The 14,824-nt window shown below is 52.5% G+C and overlaps 1 protein-coding gene across 1 annotated transcript in view; it reads left to right on the forward strand.

Moving 5' to 3' along the window:
- The first annotated feature begins 11,286 nt into the window (after window positions 1-11,286).
- HS3ST4 (heparan sulfate-glucosamine 3-sulfotransferase 4) overlaps window positions 11,287-14,824 on the forward strand; it is a 52,010-nt gene continuing 48,472 nt past the window's right edge. Inside the window, exon 1 of the mRNA XM_071571442.1 lies at window positions 11,287-12,174. Within this exon, the coding sequence (XP_071427543.1) occupies window positions 11,510-12,174 (665 nt within the window). The 5' untranslated portion in view covers window positions 11,287-11,509. The remainder of the gene's footprint in view (window positions 12,175-14,824) is intronic.

The raw sequence follows: 14,824 nt of genomic DNA on the forward strand, positions 1-14,824 counted from the left end.
GTCCAAGGAGGCTCTTTCCCTGGAGAGATGTCTAAAGAGCCAGAAATGACTGCCTGTGCCAAATGTCTTGCTCCAATAGCTGATCACATCCACGTAGCACAATCCATCATGTCCAGCCATCCCTGGAGCCCTCCAGGTCTGTCTTTGTGAGTGCATATCCTATTTGTATCTTACAGAACGACACTGGAGACACTGGAGCTCCATTCTGTGCTGCCAGATTCAGGACCTGCCCAGTCTTGTTCCTCAGTCAGAAAGACCTATGTAGTGGGGAATAGGGCACAGGCCTTCTTCTGCCATTTCCTTGTTCCCAGCTGCAGGTGTTCCCAACTAGGAGGTCACAGAGGTAAAAAAGAAAAAATATTATTTCCTCCAACATCCTGTGGTGATGCCCCATGTTCCTCTGCAGCAGCCTTCACTCCTGCTGTGCACCCTGCTCCAGCAGGGGCCACACTCCCCACAGAGACACCACCACCTGCCACGTGTCTGGTGTGCCCAGCCAGGGCTATGCTCCTGCCTGGGGTCCTTCCAGACCAGCATGATGGATGTGGCAAACAAGTGACAGTGGCCTCAGTGTCCTAAGCAGCTGCACAACATTTAAATCTGTGTTTCTGCTTCAGCCTCTGATTTGAAATCTGAAGAAATACCATCTGTATTTGGAAGGGGTTTTGGGATTTTATCTGGAGCACCTGGAATCATAGGATCTGGCCCCATTATCTCAGCACTGGGCTGCCATCATCACTAACCAATATCCCAAATTACCTCTTCACACCAAAGGTGCTGTGCTAATTTTCATGGATCCCCTGTGTTTCATGCCCTTGGTGTCCTGTCATGCTCTGGTAGTTTTAGCCTACAAGCTGGAGTGCAATATGCTTATGAGTAATAGCATCTTATTGGAGTGTAAAGATGTTCCTATTTCACTGATTTATCCCGCACTTAAACTAATTCAAAATTCACTTACTTCAGAAGTACTGGAAGCAAAATGCTCTCTGTAAATAGCCTCGCTTTTCTAAACTGATATCACTGAACGGGAAGATGGAATAACTTGCACTATCTATTTTCCCTCGGAGGGAGCATCACTGTATTATTTTGACTGTTTTCCATAACGAGAGCTATAGTTGATTCTTCTCTGAGAGAGGCTCATGGGCTGGCAAGGACTATTTGACCTTTATAGCCGATTCTTTAGAAACTCTGCTCAGGTGAAGCTGAAGTTTGTTTCAGCAGCGCCAGGTACCCACTCTGCTTCCAGCCCCCTGCACGGGAGTCACACAGTGCCCGACAGCCAGCACCAGCCTCCTTGCTTTGGCATTGTGGGGGTTTTGTGCTTTTCCTTTCCTCAGATATTTCCAAGACTCTTTCAAGTTTATGGGCTGTCACTTCTCACATCATGGAAGAAAAACTGCATCTGGCCAAGAGCAGTTGGGTTGCTCAGCTGCAGTGGAAAGTGGCACAGCTGGAAAGGGGAAAACAGGGAAGGGGCCAGGGGATGTCCCCAGCACAGTGCTGGCCATTCACAGGACAGGGATGAGGGCAGCAGATGGGAAAGGGTCCAGTGATCTCTGCAAAGGCATTTCCACTTCCATCTCCATCAGAGGGTCCTTTCCCTGCCATGTCCTGAGCTCTAGGCAGGAGGTAGCTGCCTTTCCTTTGAATCACTGCTCCAGTCTGGAACCAGTCCAGGAGCTCTGCAAAATTCCCCCTGGGGATTGGAGAGGTCCTGGGAGCTGAGCGGCGCAGCAGGGACAGCCCTGTGCCATGCTGACCATCCTGCTGGTGCCAGCATTGTTGGAGGAGGGACTGGAGGCATGAAGTGGTGACGAGGGCTGCTGGTGCTGGGCCATGTGTGCTGCCACCCTCTGCTGCTGCCACAGCCCTGGGGGAGTCTGGGGAGGGCCAGCTGCCAGGGAGGCCAAGCCCTGGTGCTCCCAGCCAGTGGGTACCAAGGAGGAGGAAGGGACAGGGAAGCACATCAGGGCAGCAGGGGTGAGTACAGCCCAGCTGTGGCCCTGACAGCCCTGAGAGAAGGCAGCGTGGGGACATGGGGCCATTCTCCAGGGCTGGTGCTTTGGAGTTGCAGGTAATGCCCTGGCCTGACATGTGGTGACACGAGCTCACCCAGTCTGCCCCTTGGCACACAGTAGGGGTTTTCTGCTCCCAGATGAAGTCAAATGTTTTACATGAGACAGTTCTACCTGGAATTCACTCCTGTAGCTGGACTGGATCACAGACTGAATACATTTGCTGTGTTCTCACAGTGGGGGACAAGCTTAGCTTGCAGGATTCATCAGAGAGGGCTGCATGTGGCAGACTGGTCCTTTTCTTCATCCCTCAATGTTCTGTCCTCCAGAGCAGGACTGTTCCATCCCTGGAAGCTAGGGGATGGGAAATGTCTTCTCCAGGTAACTTCCAAAGGCAGATTCAATTCCAAGTGAAATAATTCAAAATCCTGAAAGAAGGAGTCCCTCAGCAGTCAAGAGAGCAGAGGCCTGCTGAGGAGGTGGCATGGGTGTTTCTGAAGAATAAATCTTAGTGGGAGCACGCTGGGTACCTTGCTACCAGGCAGAGTGATAAATTAGGCAGCTCACAGAAGAGATACAGAAATGATGAGGGGGGTGGAGGATCAATCTAATGAGCAGGGATTAAATTACTGAAATCGGCAGGGCTTGTCTGAGTGGCAGGTGAGGAGGGAAGAGGCACTGTACAGGAAAAGGAAGAGATGAGAGGGAAGGATCATTTACAGGGACTCACACAGGGCATTGCTTTTTTCAGCAAAGGGCTGTAGTGACCATCTTTGCTCCATGACCCAAGGAGGCCACGTGAGAGAGAGGGAGAGGAACACTGAGAAGGAGAGGAAGAGGGACAGCGCCTCAGCTGGTAGGACTCTAGTTGGAGCTCACAGGGACCTGAATCACCTTGAACACATGGCCACAGAAACTGGGCTGGCTGTTTCCTTTCTGAAAGCTATGACAGTGCATGATGAGCACCTCAAAGCTGTGCAAGGTGGAGCTGGGAGGGTGGCACACCTGCAATGGCATTCTGCCATCGACAGTCACTACTGGTCTGTGAGGAAGCACAGAAGGTGTTCTGCATTGAGTGGTGACACTGCAGGGCTGCAGCATGTGGCCCAGCTCCTCAGCCAGCCAAGCTGCCCAGCCAGGGCATTCTCCTGACATGGCCCATGCAGAAGGAAATTTTAGAAATCACAGAGTATGCTGGCAAAAGGCTTCTAAATCTGGCCTCCTGATGCCAAGCTGGCATCAGGCTGTGCTGCAGATGAGCCATGTCTAAGGCCCCGAGTTCTGCACTATTTGGTAGGTACATCTTCCTTTTTCCCAGTTCAGGAATTGCCCCAGTGCTGTAAATACTCTTCCAGCCCCAGGTGAGCAGGGCACTAGGAGCAGGAATCACGGCACTCAGGTGGCGATGTGGGAAGGCCAGGCAGTCTCCTGGCTGTCCTGCTACATCCTTGTCCATGGCTGGCTGACTGGCTGATGGTGTCCTGATGGCTTGGAATGAGCTCCCTGCAGCCAGCACTGTGCAGTCCATGGCAACAGCAGGGCACGGCTGTGCTCGAGTCACAGCTGCCCTGGAGGCAGCCCTGGTTGCAAAGCTGCAGCTGCACAGCCAGGACCAGTCTCTGCTTAATGCACTTTCCACCAGCCTCTGCCAACCTCTGCTGCCTTCACCAGCCTCTGCCACCCTCTGCAACATCTACCAGCCTTGCAGCATCTTGTCCTGGGCGCCGAGCCCTCACCAGGGCTGGGATCAGACAGTGTGACTTCTGAGACTGGGATCAAAGTCTGAGATCACAGGTGATCTCTGACTCCCTCCCTGCCTCAGTTTCCCTCTCTGTACCCAAGCAATTATGCACTCAGACACTTTGCAAATCTGAGACAGCTTCTCTGTGGCTGCTGCCTTCCCCTTTCTGACCATCATCACTGTTTAGTACAGGATGGGGACAGCCAGCTAACACCATGTTCAGCGTGGCTTTGTCATGTCTTTCTGTCAAACAATCAGTGAAGAGCTGCCTGCACAAGCCCTGGTCCTCAGTGTGCAAGAGCTGAGATTAGAGCTGGAGGTCATCGCCTGATCCTGCGCAGATAGAGCTACTCACCCACTTACAAGGATAAGTTCATGGCAGATGTGTTGGGTGCTGCAATGCCCTGCCTAGGGGAAAGCAGCCTGTCCCATGCTTGCCGAGATCAAGGGCCTGGGAGGGAACTGGAGGCTCAAACCTGAGCTTGCAGAGAGGGAGCAGCTCTGAGCTCAAGGTGCAGCTCTCCTCAGTGGGAGCTGGTCAGGCTGAGCCCCTGCTGGGGTTGTGTCCCTGGGGGTCCCAGCTGTCCCAGGCTGGGCTCACTGTGGGTAGGGTGTCACAGCCTTCACATTTCTCCATCAGCATCTCTCCTGGGAGAGGCAAGGCTGAGCACCACAGGGTTCTGAGTGGGTTGATTGTAGGAAAAGCAAGGGGAAGAGGGATAGCCCTAGCACTGCAAGAGGAGGTATAGAGGGGGCAGATCTGTAATGCAGGTGTTCAGCAATAGAAGGAAAATTCCTGGTTTCAATCTTTTCTTGACTTTTCTAAGGACTAGCTTGTCAAAACAGCAACAGCAGAAACCAGAGAGCCTGAAGCTCTCTCAGCCCCCCTGTTTGCCACAGCTGCTCTGGTTGCAGTTATGGTGGGAGCTGGGGGCCTTTAGCACTTCTGACTCTGTAGACAGACTTCAGGGGCTCTTGGGACCTTGAGGAACCACCTAGTTTGTTACTGAGTCACCTGGGAGTACAACTTGTCTCACCTCCTCTCTTGCCTCTGCTAGCTCATGCCTCTCAGGCTGACTGCCTTTCCCTTTGGCTCCACTTTCAGGACTACTTGCTGGATAAATCACATCCCACAACACATTTGTGGCACATGTCCTTTTCCAAGTCTAAGAGCAACTTATAGCAACTGTGAACAGCACACGAATGAAACAGTGGGTTTGGCACCTGAGCAGTTTGCCCAGAGACGTCTTCTTCCACCTTTGGTTAATTTTAGGACAAGAAGATGAATGTAGGTTCCCAGGCTAAGCAGTTTAGATCACAGGAGCTGCTGCTAACAGCTGTCAGAATAACCAACGACTCTAAACCTGAAGCTGTTTCCATGAATGGGAAAATGCTTTGACAGTGTGGAATGCCACTGCAAAACATCTTAAACACTTTCTCGGACTGGAGATTAAATGTCATAGCAGTTTTACTGTTTATTTGCTATTCAGTATATATTTACAAACTTCATTCATTCCCTGAAGGAGGTAGAGCTCTGTGTGTATTAATCCACTTCTTTTCAAGGTGTTTCATGGCTTCTGTGGACAACTAAATAATGAGGAGGAATTATGAGAGGTTAACCTCTGAAGTACCCTGAAAAATATATTCCTAGTGTTTGTAAAAGTCAGGAAATCGAGGTGATAACCTCTGGAACTTACTCCTTAGCAGAAGCAATAATTGGGATATTGGCATGTAGAGATTCTCAGGCCAAACGCTCCAGCAGGGACCACATCCCAGCTCCCAGCTGGACCCAGTGGGACCTGTTCTTTATAAAGACTTCCAGCCTGTAGTAGTTTAGGCCTTAGTTTTAGTTAGGCCTAGTTGTAGGCCTTAATTTTAGTAGGCCCTTAATTTTAGTGTTACATAATTAGGAGGGACAGTGTCACCTGACTTAAGCAACCAAAGAAATATTTCATACCAGATGATGCAAACTAGGATATAAATGCAGTAGAGTAGGAGGAGTTCTCTCATGGCTGCAGTAGAGACAGGACCCGCTGCTGCTGTCCTGCTGTGCTGGGCCTCACAGCTGCTGCTGCTGTTACATTGCACTTTGGTTTAGTAAACATTTGATTGTTATTTTCCTCTCTCTCTTCCTTACTGAGTATCTTTTGGGGTGCTTTATGTATCTGGAGTGATGGGATCTGTTTTCAGAGGGAAGTAGAAGATTGTTGTTATTTCTAACTTGTGTAGGTGTGTGTTATATTGTAGTTTACTTTTAATTTTCCTTTTTTTGTGTAAATATCTAACTAGTTTAAGTTTATATCTTGGAGGACCTTTTCTCCCTTTTCTCAGCAGGGTGGGGGGAGTTTTGTACTTTGGTTTATACTTGACCTTTTGCCAAAGTATTCAAACCAAAACATGGTCACAGTGTAAAGCCTTCCAAGAGAGGTGTTCCACCATACTCCTTCACAAATTATTACAAAAGAATGTTTCTGTTCTTCTTAAAATTCACCCTTTTCACTGCACTCAAATGAGTCTAATTCCAGCATCACTTAGACAGGTCTTGTTACGCCTTTGGTAAATTAAATAGCCCTATCCTGTTAGAGAGCTCCTGCTGTGAGCACTGCCTCTGAATGACAACAGCAGTATGGAACTGGAAGGGCCATCTTGGGACATCAAATCCCATTTCCCTGCAATTGCTGGCAACAATGTTATTGTTAATGGTGGAGAACGCAGGCACAGCCAAGGACGCTGGCAAGTGTCCCAGAAGGTTGGCAGGGTTCCCCGGAGCATTGTTATAGAAACATTCCGTGATATCTGCATTGTTTTGGCACATCCAGAACAAATAATATAAACAATGTTCTCTTGCTACTGGATGCTCGTTTTACCCGTTACTGTTTTTGTGAGTTCAGGCAGTTTCAATTGTACCTGCTGTGAATGTAGCCACTGCAAGGAGAAGCCTTACAGCCAAAGCAAGCTGTCTTTCTCTCCTGCCTCACCTTGACAAAGAGCAAACCCCACACGTGGTGAACTGTGGTCCTTCCTGTGTGACCAGAGGAAAGACACGAGGTGGTGGGACAGGGCATCTACTTCTGTGCTTGAAGTCCAGGTATGGAAATCAAAACGTAAGAAAGCTGGTGAAAAGCTGTCCACATGTTGAAGCAGAGATCCCAGAAGAGAGTCAAAAACAGCAATGAGGCTGCCCTGCCTCCAGCCAGGAGGAGGAAGAAGACAACTGAGACTATTGGTCATTGCTGAACCAGAAGAGTAGCCAAGACTGTACCTCTACACAGACTTGTAGATGACAGCCAGTGCCCCTCTGAGGGTAGCTGAACTGATAGAAGAAGACTAATTGAAGCATAGAGAGGCCCATGTGGGCTGTTGGTGTGTGGCAGGACACTGCCACTTGAGTAGAATCTCTGGAGATTCGTCATGTGGATGGTGTCCTCAGAGTCTGACTCTGCCTCTGGTTCTCTCGCTGTTTCTGTTGCTGGAGCAAAGGTGCTGAGACTGCTGGAGTGGAAAATTCCATGTCTAAGCAGTGAATGAGCCAGCCCTCAATCATCTTTGCCTTGGAGGGAAGTTCTGCTTTCCCTCTTGAGCCAGGCCACTGGCCTTTGCATGGCACAAGTCAGGGCTAGAGCTTGTGCTGCCTGGAGGTGCAGCAACACCTCTGAAAGAGCTTCCCAGTCTATTACATGTGACACACAGCTCTAATTGGAGACTGGTCTTTGAGATGTGCAGTCAGATCCTGCCAACTGGTGCAGGGAAAGGTTCCCAGCTGCCTTCTGTGCCTTACTGCCACACGTCCCCATAACCAAGATTCTGGGACAAATCTTAGGGCTGCTGTCCCTGTGGAGACAAGAGCACCGTAAATGTGTCCCCCAGGCTGGGACAGCCACAAGTCACTCCAAATGATGGGAACATAGAAGAAACTGCATGCAAGGGGAGGCTGCTCCATGGCCAACCACCACAGACTTCCTCACACTTTCTCAAAATCAGCAGCTCTTGAACCCTGCCAAAATGTGGGGCATGAACATGGTAATCCAGCGAAACAACCTGCCCTGGCAACTGGCAATTGGCCTTGCTAGACTGGCCACTTGCTGCTTGCCTGGGAAGCACTCCCATTGCTAACTGATGTGCCTGGGAGGGGCAGGTATACAGGGTAAATACAGAAGCCTTTAAGAGCAGAACTGTCAAATAAAGTGTTACACTCCATCAGCTCCTATTGCATCCACTGGCTGAACAGCACCAGCCGCTTGGATAACACTCAGATCTGCTCACGGATGCGTTTGACATCCATGCAGGAGAAATACATACTCTGTGATGAATCAGGAGCCAGAGCCCAGCAGCAGGCATTTAAGGCTGAACCATTTGTTTTAGACAGCTTTACATTCTGGTTATAAAATTTCCTCTGGGCTGAAAGCTGGTGCCCAAGAAGAAATCGTCTCTCTGTTCTATGTGGTTTGTTGTAAATCCCATTATCTCTTGTGCAGCACATCACAGGAGAGGAGCCACAGGGATGTCAAGCCAGGGCATTCTGCTAAGCACTGCAGTTTGGGTGTGTGCTCAGTGTCTGAAAGGTTTGTCTGATTTCTGAATTTGCAAGAGCCTTCCCGTGGGCTCAGGGAGCCCAGGGCAGGGGCCATTTCCCTCCTGGTGGGCTCTGTGTTGGCCAGAGGGACACCCCAGGCCAGGCACTGCCACCCAGGCACAGGCTGTGCAGCTCCTCCAGCACCAGGGTGGGCACTGCAAGTGGGGACACCGTGAGTGGGGACATGAGACTTTGCATCTGTCACTTCGAGTTAGTCCCCAAACATTCACATTACAGTAATGCAGTTGAAAAGGAAACCGTGAGTTACAGGAAATGATTTACAGGACACAAGACACTGCATTTCAGAGGTCTCATGTGTGCCATAAAAAATATATTATGAAGGAATAATCTCCATTGGAACTGAAGCTGCACAAAGAGAACACATGTCCAGCTGAGAGCAGCATTGAGCTTTTTGTTCATTATGGGAAATGTTGGTGCTCTTCCTCTTTTTCCATGAATACATTTTTCAGCTTTGGATAGCTACTTAATATTGGCACTTCATTTTTGCTTCCAAATGTTGCTTTTGCCATGGGACCAAGTGGAACTGAGACTCCAAAAGCATATTGTTCTGATGAAACTGGCAATCCTGAGGGATTTGAGCCAGGTGAAGAATAAAGTCAGGGCTCTGAATTTTAGAAAAGTAAACTTCCAGCTCTTCAGGGACTTAGTTGATGTGACCTCTGGGAAATTGTCCCCAAGGGATAAGGAGCAAAGCAGACCTGGCAGGTCCTTAAGGACGCTCTTCCACAAGCAAGAGCTTGTGATCCCCAGGCACAAGAAATCAGGCAAGGGAGTCAAGATTCTGGCATGGCTGAGGTGGGACCTGCTTGTCAAATTGAAAGCCAGAAAGGAAATGGACAGGCAATGAAATGAGAGACAGGTATCCTGGGAAAAGTGTAGGGACACCCTTTGGTTGTGTAGAGATTGGAACAGGAAGGCCCAAGTGCAGGTGGAGCTGAGTTTAGCAAGGGACACACAGAATAACAAGAAGGTCTTATATGGGTATGTTAGCTGAAAAAAGGAGGTCAAAGAAAGCAGTGACAGGATAAGGGGGAATGGCTTCACACTGACAGAGGGCAGGGTTAGATTGGATATTGGGAATAAATACTTCCCTGTGAGGGTGGTGAGGCACAGGTGGTCCAAAGAAGCTGTGGCTGCCCTATCCCTGGAAGTGTTCAAGACCATTTTAGACAGGGCTTAAAAGCAACCCAGTCTAGTGGAAGGTGTCCAAGCCTATGGTAGGAAGTTGGACCATATGACCTTTAGGAGTCATTTACAATTCAAAACACTCCATTATTCTACGTTCCCTATGTAACAGCAGGATTCTGAGCATTCCCTGGGCTTCCCCTGTAAAGCCTAGGCCATGACTCATCAGCTGGGGGAGCATGAGGGAACTCCACCAGCTTTCTCCCATCCAGCCCTTGCCCAGAACACCTCTGTGCAATCGAATGCACAACCCAACAGTTCCCAGGAGTGGAAGCAAGTGGAGAATGGTCACTGCCTCCAAATACTCCTCCTGCTCAAGACAGGATGAAGCACCAGCACTCACAGCCACACGAGGCTGGAGACACAGTGCATTTACCCAGTGCTGGCTCAGAAGTGCAGTTGTGGCCCTTGTAATGTGGGAACACCAGCTGCCCTGCAGCTTTTGCCACAGGGATCAGGTGCTGGCTCTTTCAGTGATCTGCAGCACTTGGGTGCTGCTGTTTAGAGTTCTGCTTGTTCACCTGTGAGGGCTTTAGCAAATGTTCCTCAATTCATCTTTGTACATGGCACTGCCAGTGCTGTTCTGCTGCAGGGCACCATGTGGGGCAGAATGCCAAGAGCTGTGATGTGCTCCAATATCACAGGTCAACACCTACAAGGGACAGAGTCCTGGAGACCCCAAGTGAAGAAGAGGAGAAAGCTGAGAGACACTAACACATTTCTTTCCCTCACAAAATCCTTCCTAAAGCCAAAGCTGAGAGCTGGAGGTGGGAAGTGACAAAACGTGGACCTGGGAACAGTGGTGGCTGCTCCAGAAAAACTGTGAAGAGCAAGAGTGTCAGCCCCAGCACGCTCCACTGAGGCTGGGGACAGAGTTCCTGGAAGAGCAGCGTGCGAGGGTGGAATTGGCCTCATCTACTAGTGCAGGCCCTGGCACCTAAACTATGAGGCCTCGATGCTCCAAATGAAGTTCTGGCATGCCCTGCCCATGGTCTGCCACTTCTCCTCGGGCTCCCAGGAGACACCAGACTGCCCTAAGAAACTGTCCCCTCTGTCCCAGATCCCCACAGGGCTGGAGCCAAGGGACCTGGGCCCTGCTGCGCGGAGCTGTCCCAGAAGACCTGCCTGGGTGTTCCTCCCAGGGGAGCTGAAGGCGCTGGGCAGGAGCCACAGGCTGGCCACAGAACGAGCCTTGGGGGAGCCGCAGGGGACCAGGCCAAGGCGGGGGCCGGTGCTTTTGCAGGGGCAAAGGAGGATGATTTGTAGGGGACATCTGCAAATCCTGCAGGAGTCCTGGTGCAATCTGCCCCAGCTCCAGGTGGCCTGAACCCCCCGTGCCGTGAGTGCTGACACGGGTGGATGTGGCACGGCGGGTGGGTCTGCGGGATGGAGCGGGGTGTGGGGCCGCTGGGGGCCGTTCCCGGCGAACCGAGTGGGCCGGCGGGACTCCGGCAGCGCGGCCTGTCCGGGCAGGGGACTCTGGCCACCGCCGGCTCCTCCCGCCGCTGCCCGTGGTGCTGACCGGCCGCTCTCTCTAGGGCTGACCGGCCGCTGCCCGTGGTGCTGACCGGCCGCTCTCTCTAGGGCTGACCGGCCGCTGCCCCGGCGGTGCCGCCGCCCAGCCCGGCCCGGCCCGGCCCGGCCCGGCCCGGCGCGCTCCCCGCGCTCTCGGCGGCGGGGGCGGGCCGGGCCCTCCCCACGCCGGGAACGCGCTCCCGCCTCCCACTCGGCACAAAGTTTCGCGGCAGGAACTCGGGCGGCAACAGTGCGGAGCCAGCGGCAGCGGAGCGCGGCCGCGCCGAGCCCAGGCGCCCCGGTGCCCTGCGGGGGCCGGCGGCGACCGTGCCATGCGGGCCCCCCCCGCGCCGGCGGCGGCGGGGCGGGCGGGCAGCGGCGCCCCATGCGGCCGGGGCGGCCGGGCGGCGGCTGACACCATGTGCGCCCGGTGCCCGGGGCGAGGAGCGGGGAGCAGCCATGTCCCCCCCGGCCCAGCCGGGGGTGCTGGGCGGGCGCGGCTCTAAGGGACCCCCGGCGCGGAAGCTGCTCTGTATGTGCAGCCTCTCCCTCTGCCTGACCTACCTGTGCTACAGCCTGATGGGGGGCTCCGGGCCGGCCGCCCTGCGTTCCCCCGCAGCGCTCCCCGGCACGGCCGCCCCGCGTTCCCCCGCAGCGCTCCCCGGCACGGCCGCCCCGCGTTCCCCCGCAGCGCTCCCCGGCACGGCCGCCTCGCGCTCCCCCGCACACCCGCCGGGCGGCCCCGCCGACCCGGCCCCCTCCGCTCCGCCGCGGGCCTCCAACGGCAGCCGGGAAGGGGCGGCGGGCGCCTGGCTACGGACGCCGCTGGCCCCCGGGGAGGTGATCACGGCGCAGAGCGGAGCCTTCGAGAGAGACCCGCAGGAATCGAGCACCACGGACGAGGAGCTAAGCCGAGCCGGCAGCCCGGGCAGCCGCGGCGGCGGCAGCACCACCACGCCGGACTACGGGGAGAAGCGGCTGCCGCAAGCCCTGATCATCGGGGTAAAGAAGGGGGGGACGCGGGCGCTGCTGGAGGCCATCCGGGCGCACCCCGACGTGCGGGCCGTGGGCACCGAGCCCCACTTCTTCGACAGGAACTACGAGAAAGGGCTGGAGTGGTACAGGTGAGGGCGGGGGCTGCGGGCGGGACCCGCGGCTGGGGCTCAGAATGCGCGTCCGTGCGGGGCGGGGGGTCCTCGTTGCCGCCCCGAAGGGCCCCGTGCGGGGCTGGGCGGTGGGGTCCGCAGCGACCGTGTGAGTCCCAGGACCCCCGCGGTGTGCGGGGACGAGCCCCAGACCGAGCCGCGGGGCCGCACCTGGACCTGGCGGCGGTGCTGACTGAAAGCGCGATGTTCCGCTGGGAAGGCAGAAAATGTGTAAAAACATCCCACTCCGTTACTCAGACTGCTCGAGCAGACAGTACCAGTTCACCTGTACTTGGTGTAAAACGCATCTAAATAGGTCGCTAATTAATAATTAGTGAAATAAACAAGATCGCAAGTTGCTGCAGGTGCTGCTGGGCTGAAGGGAAGAAGGATGCTGTTCTCATTCGAAAGCAGGCTTCACTTTACAAATAAGACTTACCCTTTATTCAACAAGTTCCGTGTCAGGAAGTTTTTTCCATTGACAAGGTCTAATTAGGTTCATGAAGAAGTCTCTAAATATTGTTGTCTGATGTTGGGTAACATTTTGAGAGAATTTTATGCTGAAAGTCCTGGTTATCAGAAAAACTGGACTGCAGTAAGGAAGTGTTAAGTGCCTTGGCAGGTTTTGCAAATCAGTGGATTGTGATGGCTTAGTGTTTCTCTCTCTCTCTCTCTTTAAAATTTTCTGAAAATACAGTGCATTAGTAGAACTTGCAAATTCCCAGTAGCTCTGTAGTTCATGGTTCCAAGCAATTCATACTGGTTTTGATAAGAAGCAGTTTGTGGCTGAGCAGGTGAAGTTTTGGTTGTTCATAGTATGGCAGCTGCTTAGCTGTTCTGAAAGTGAAGGAAATAATAATAAGAGATAGCAAGGTAGCTACTGCCTGGACTATCTGGTCACTCTTTATTGCAGCAGGATAGACGGTCTTCATGTCAGGGGCATTTAAATCTGAGGAGCTTCAGGCAGTTTTCTGTGGCAATTGTGGAAGCAAAGTCTTCATAATGGTTGGTATGGCATCCACTTGGCTCTATGTGATTTTCTGCAGGGATTCAGAGAAAGTGGACTTCAGCACTGAGAAAGTGCAGTGGTCCCTGAGAGTGTTTTCAGTGTGCTGCACCAGCGGGAAAAGGAGCAAAGGACTGGCTGTGGTTATTGTGTTTACAGATATGATTTCAGACACAGGATTTTATTGTACTAAATTTTCTTGCAGGAAGGGCTTACCTTGAAAAGTAAGTTTAGAAACTTGCTAGAAGAGGATAGAAAATGGCATATAAAAAGGTTTGGGTTTATTCAAGACAGGCAGAAGAAGATCAAGCACTGAGTATGGTGAGCAGCTGCTTTTTCATCTTTAAAGTTATGCCACAAGAAAAGGGCCAGTGAGTGGGTGTAACTTCTCTCATGGAGTAAGAGGAACACACAGGTTTTCATTTGCAGAATGCAGTTTGATATTTTCTATCCCTGCAGCAGCTCTGTGGTTTGTGCAGCTCATTTCTAGCCCTGGAGCTGTGCTGCACTGGGGAAGAGGTGGGAGAACAGGTTGTGTCAGAGCTGGTGTCTGAGGGTCTGGGCAGAACAGGCTGTGGGGTGAGTGCACTGGTCATAGGATAAAGAAATGACACTGCTGCTCCATTGCCATTGTGGCCCCGAGTATATGCCCTGGCTGCCGACCTACAGCCATCTTCACACCTGCCCAAAGGCAAACACGTGCTTCTCTCCACTCCTTCCAAGAGTGTTCAGCCTTGCAGGGGCAGGACAGTGCTGGTGGTCCATGCCTAAACAGCAGCCACAGCTTCCCTGGTGCCAGTGCTGGGCTGTTGTCACAAACCAGCTTGGTGCCAAAGGAAAGAACGAGGGAAGATCACCGTCCATGCCAGCAGCTGTTTCTTCCTGACCTTCTCTGAGATTCACCTGACTGAGTGCACCAGGGAAGTTGACAGCTCACAGCTATGTCCCAGGTAGAGTAATTGGAAATTTTTCCTATCCACAGAAATGTAAATGTTCTTTAAGCAAAGAAGCTGCTATTGAAATGTTTAAACCAGCATCTCCTTATGGTGACTTCTATCACTTGTTCATATTTTGCACTTCTTTGGACGCATTATAAACTGTGAGCTTCTAATACTGTCAGGCTTTTTCTTATGTAGTGAAATAAGGGAATTGCAGACCTTCAGCTTTGCTTGCTTTGTGGTTCAGTCCCAAGAGTATCTCCCAGCCTGGCAGAGCAGGAGGGAAGGGAAGCACTTTCCCTACCTCAGTTTCTCCACCTGTGAAATGGAGATAGCTGCAGGACACTGCCATTTCTTTGTGTGGGCCCCATGTCACGTTATCTGTGTCTTTGCTGCCTTGACATTGGTCAGCCCTAAGTGCTGTGGGTCTCTGGTCCAGGGTGTCCATTGGGACAGAGGCTGGAGTTGCTGCAAGCACTGTGGGGCAGGGTGGCATGGTGGGAATGCCAGCTCTGTGCTGCTGTCAGGATGGCAGCTCCACACTGCCTGCTAAGTTTTCCTTGTAACCTGTAGGGAAGTCTGAAGTGTTTTGTGCTATCTGCAATGGCTATACCTCAGCCGTAAAGTTCATGTGGCAGTTGCAAGTGTAGGTCCTTCCACACATGCAGGGGTGTGATCTGAGCTG

The sequence above is a fragment of the Pithys albifrons genome, chromosome 16 (assembly GCF_047495875.1).
Source record: "Pithys albifrons albifrons isolate INPA30051 chromosome 16, PitAlb_v1, whole genome shotgun sequence".
NCBI lineage: Eukaryota > Metazoa > Chordata > Aves > Passeriformes > Thamnophilidae > Pithys > Pithys albifrons.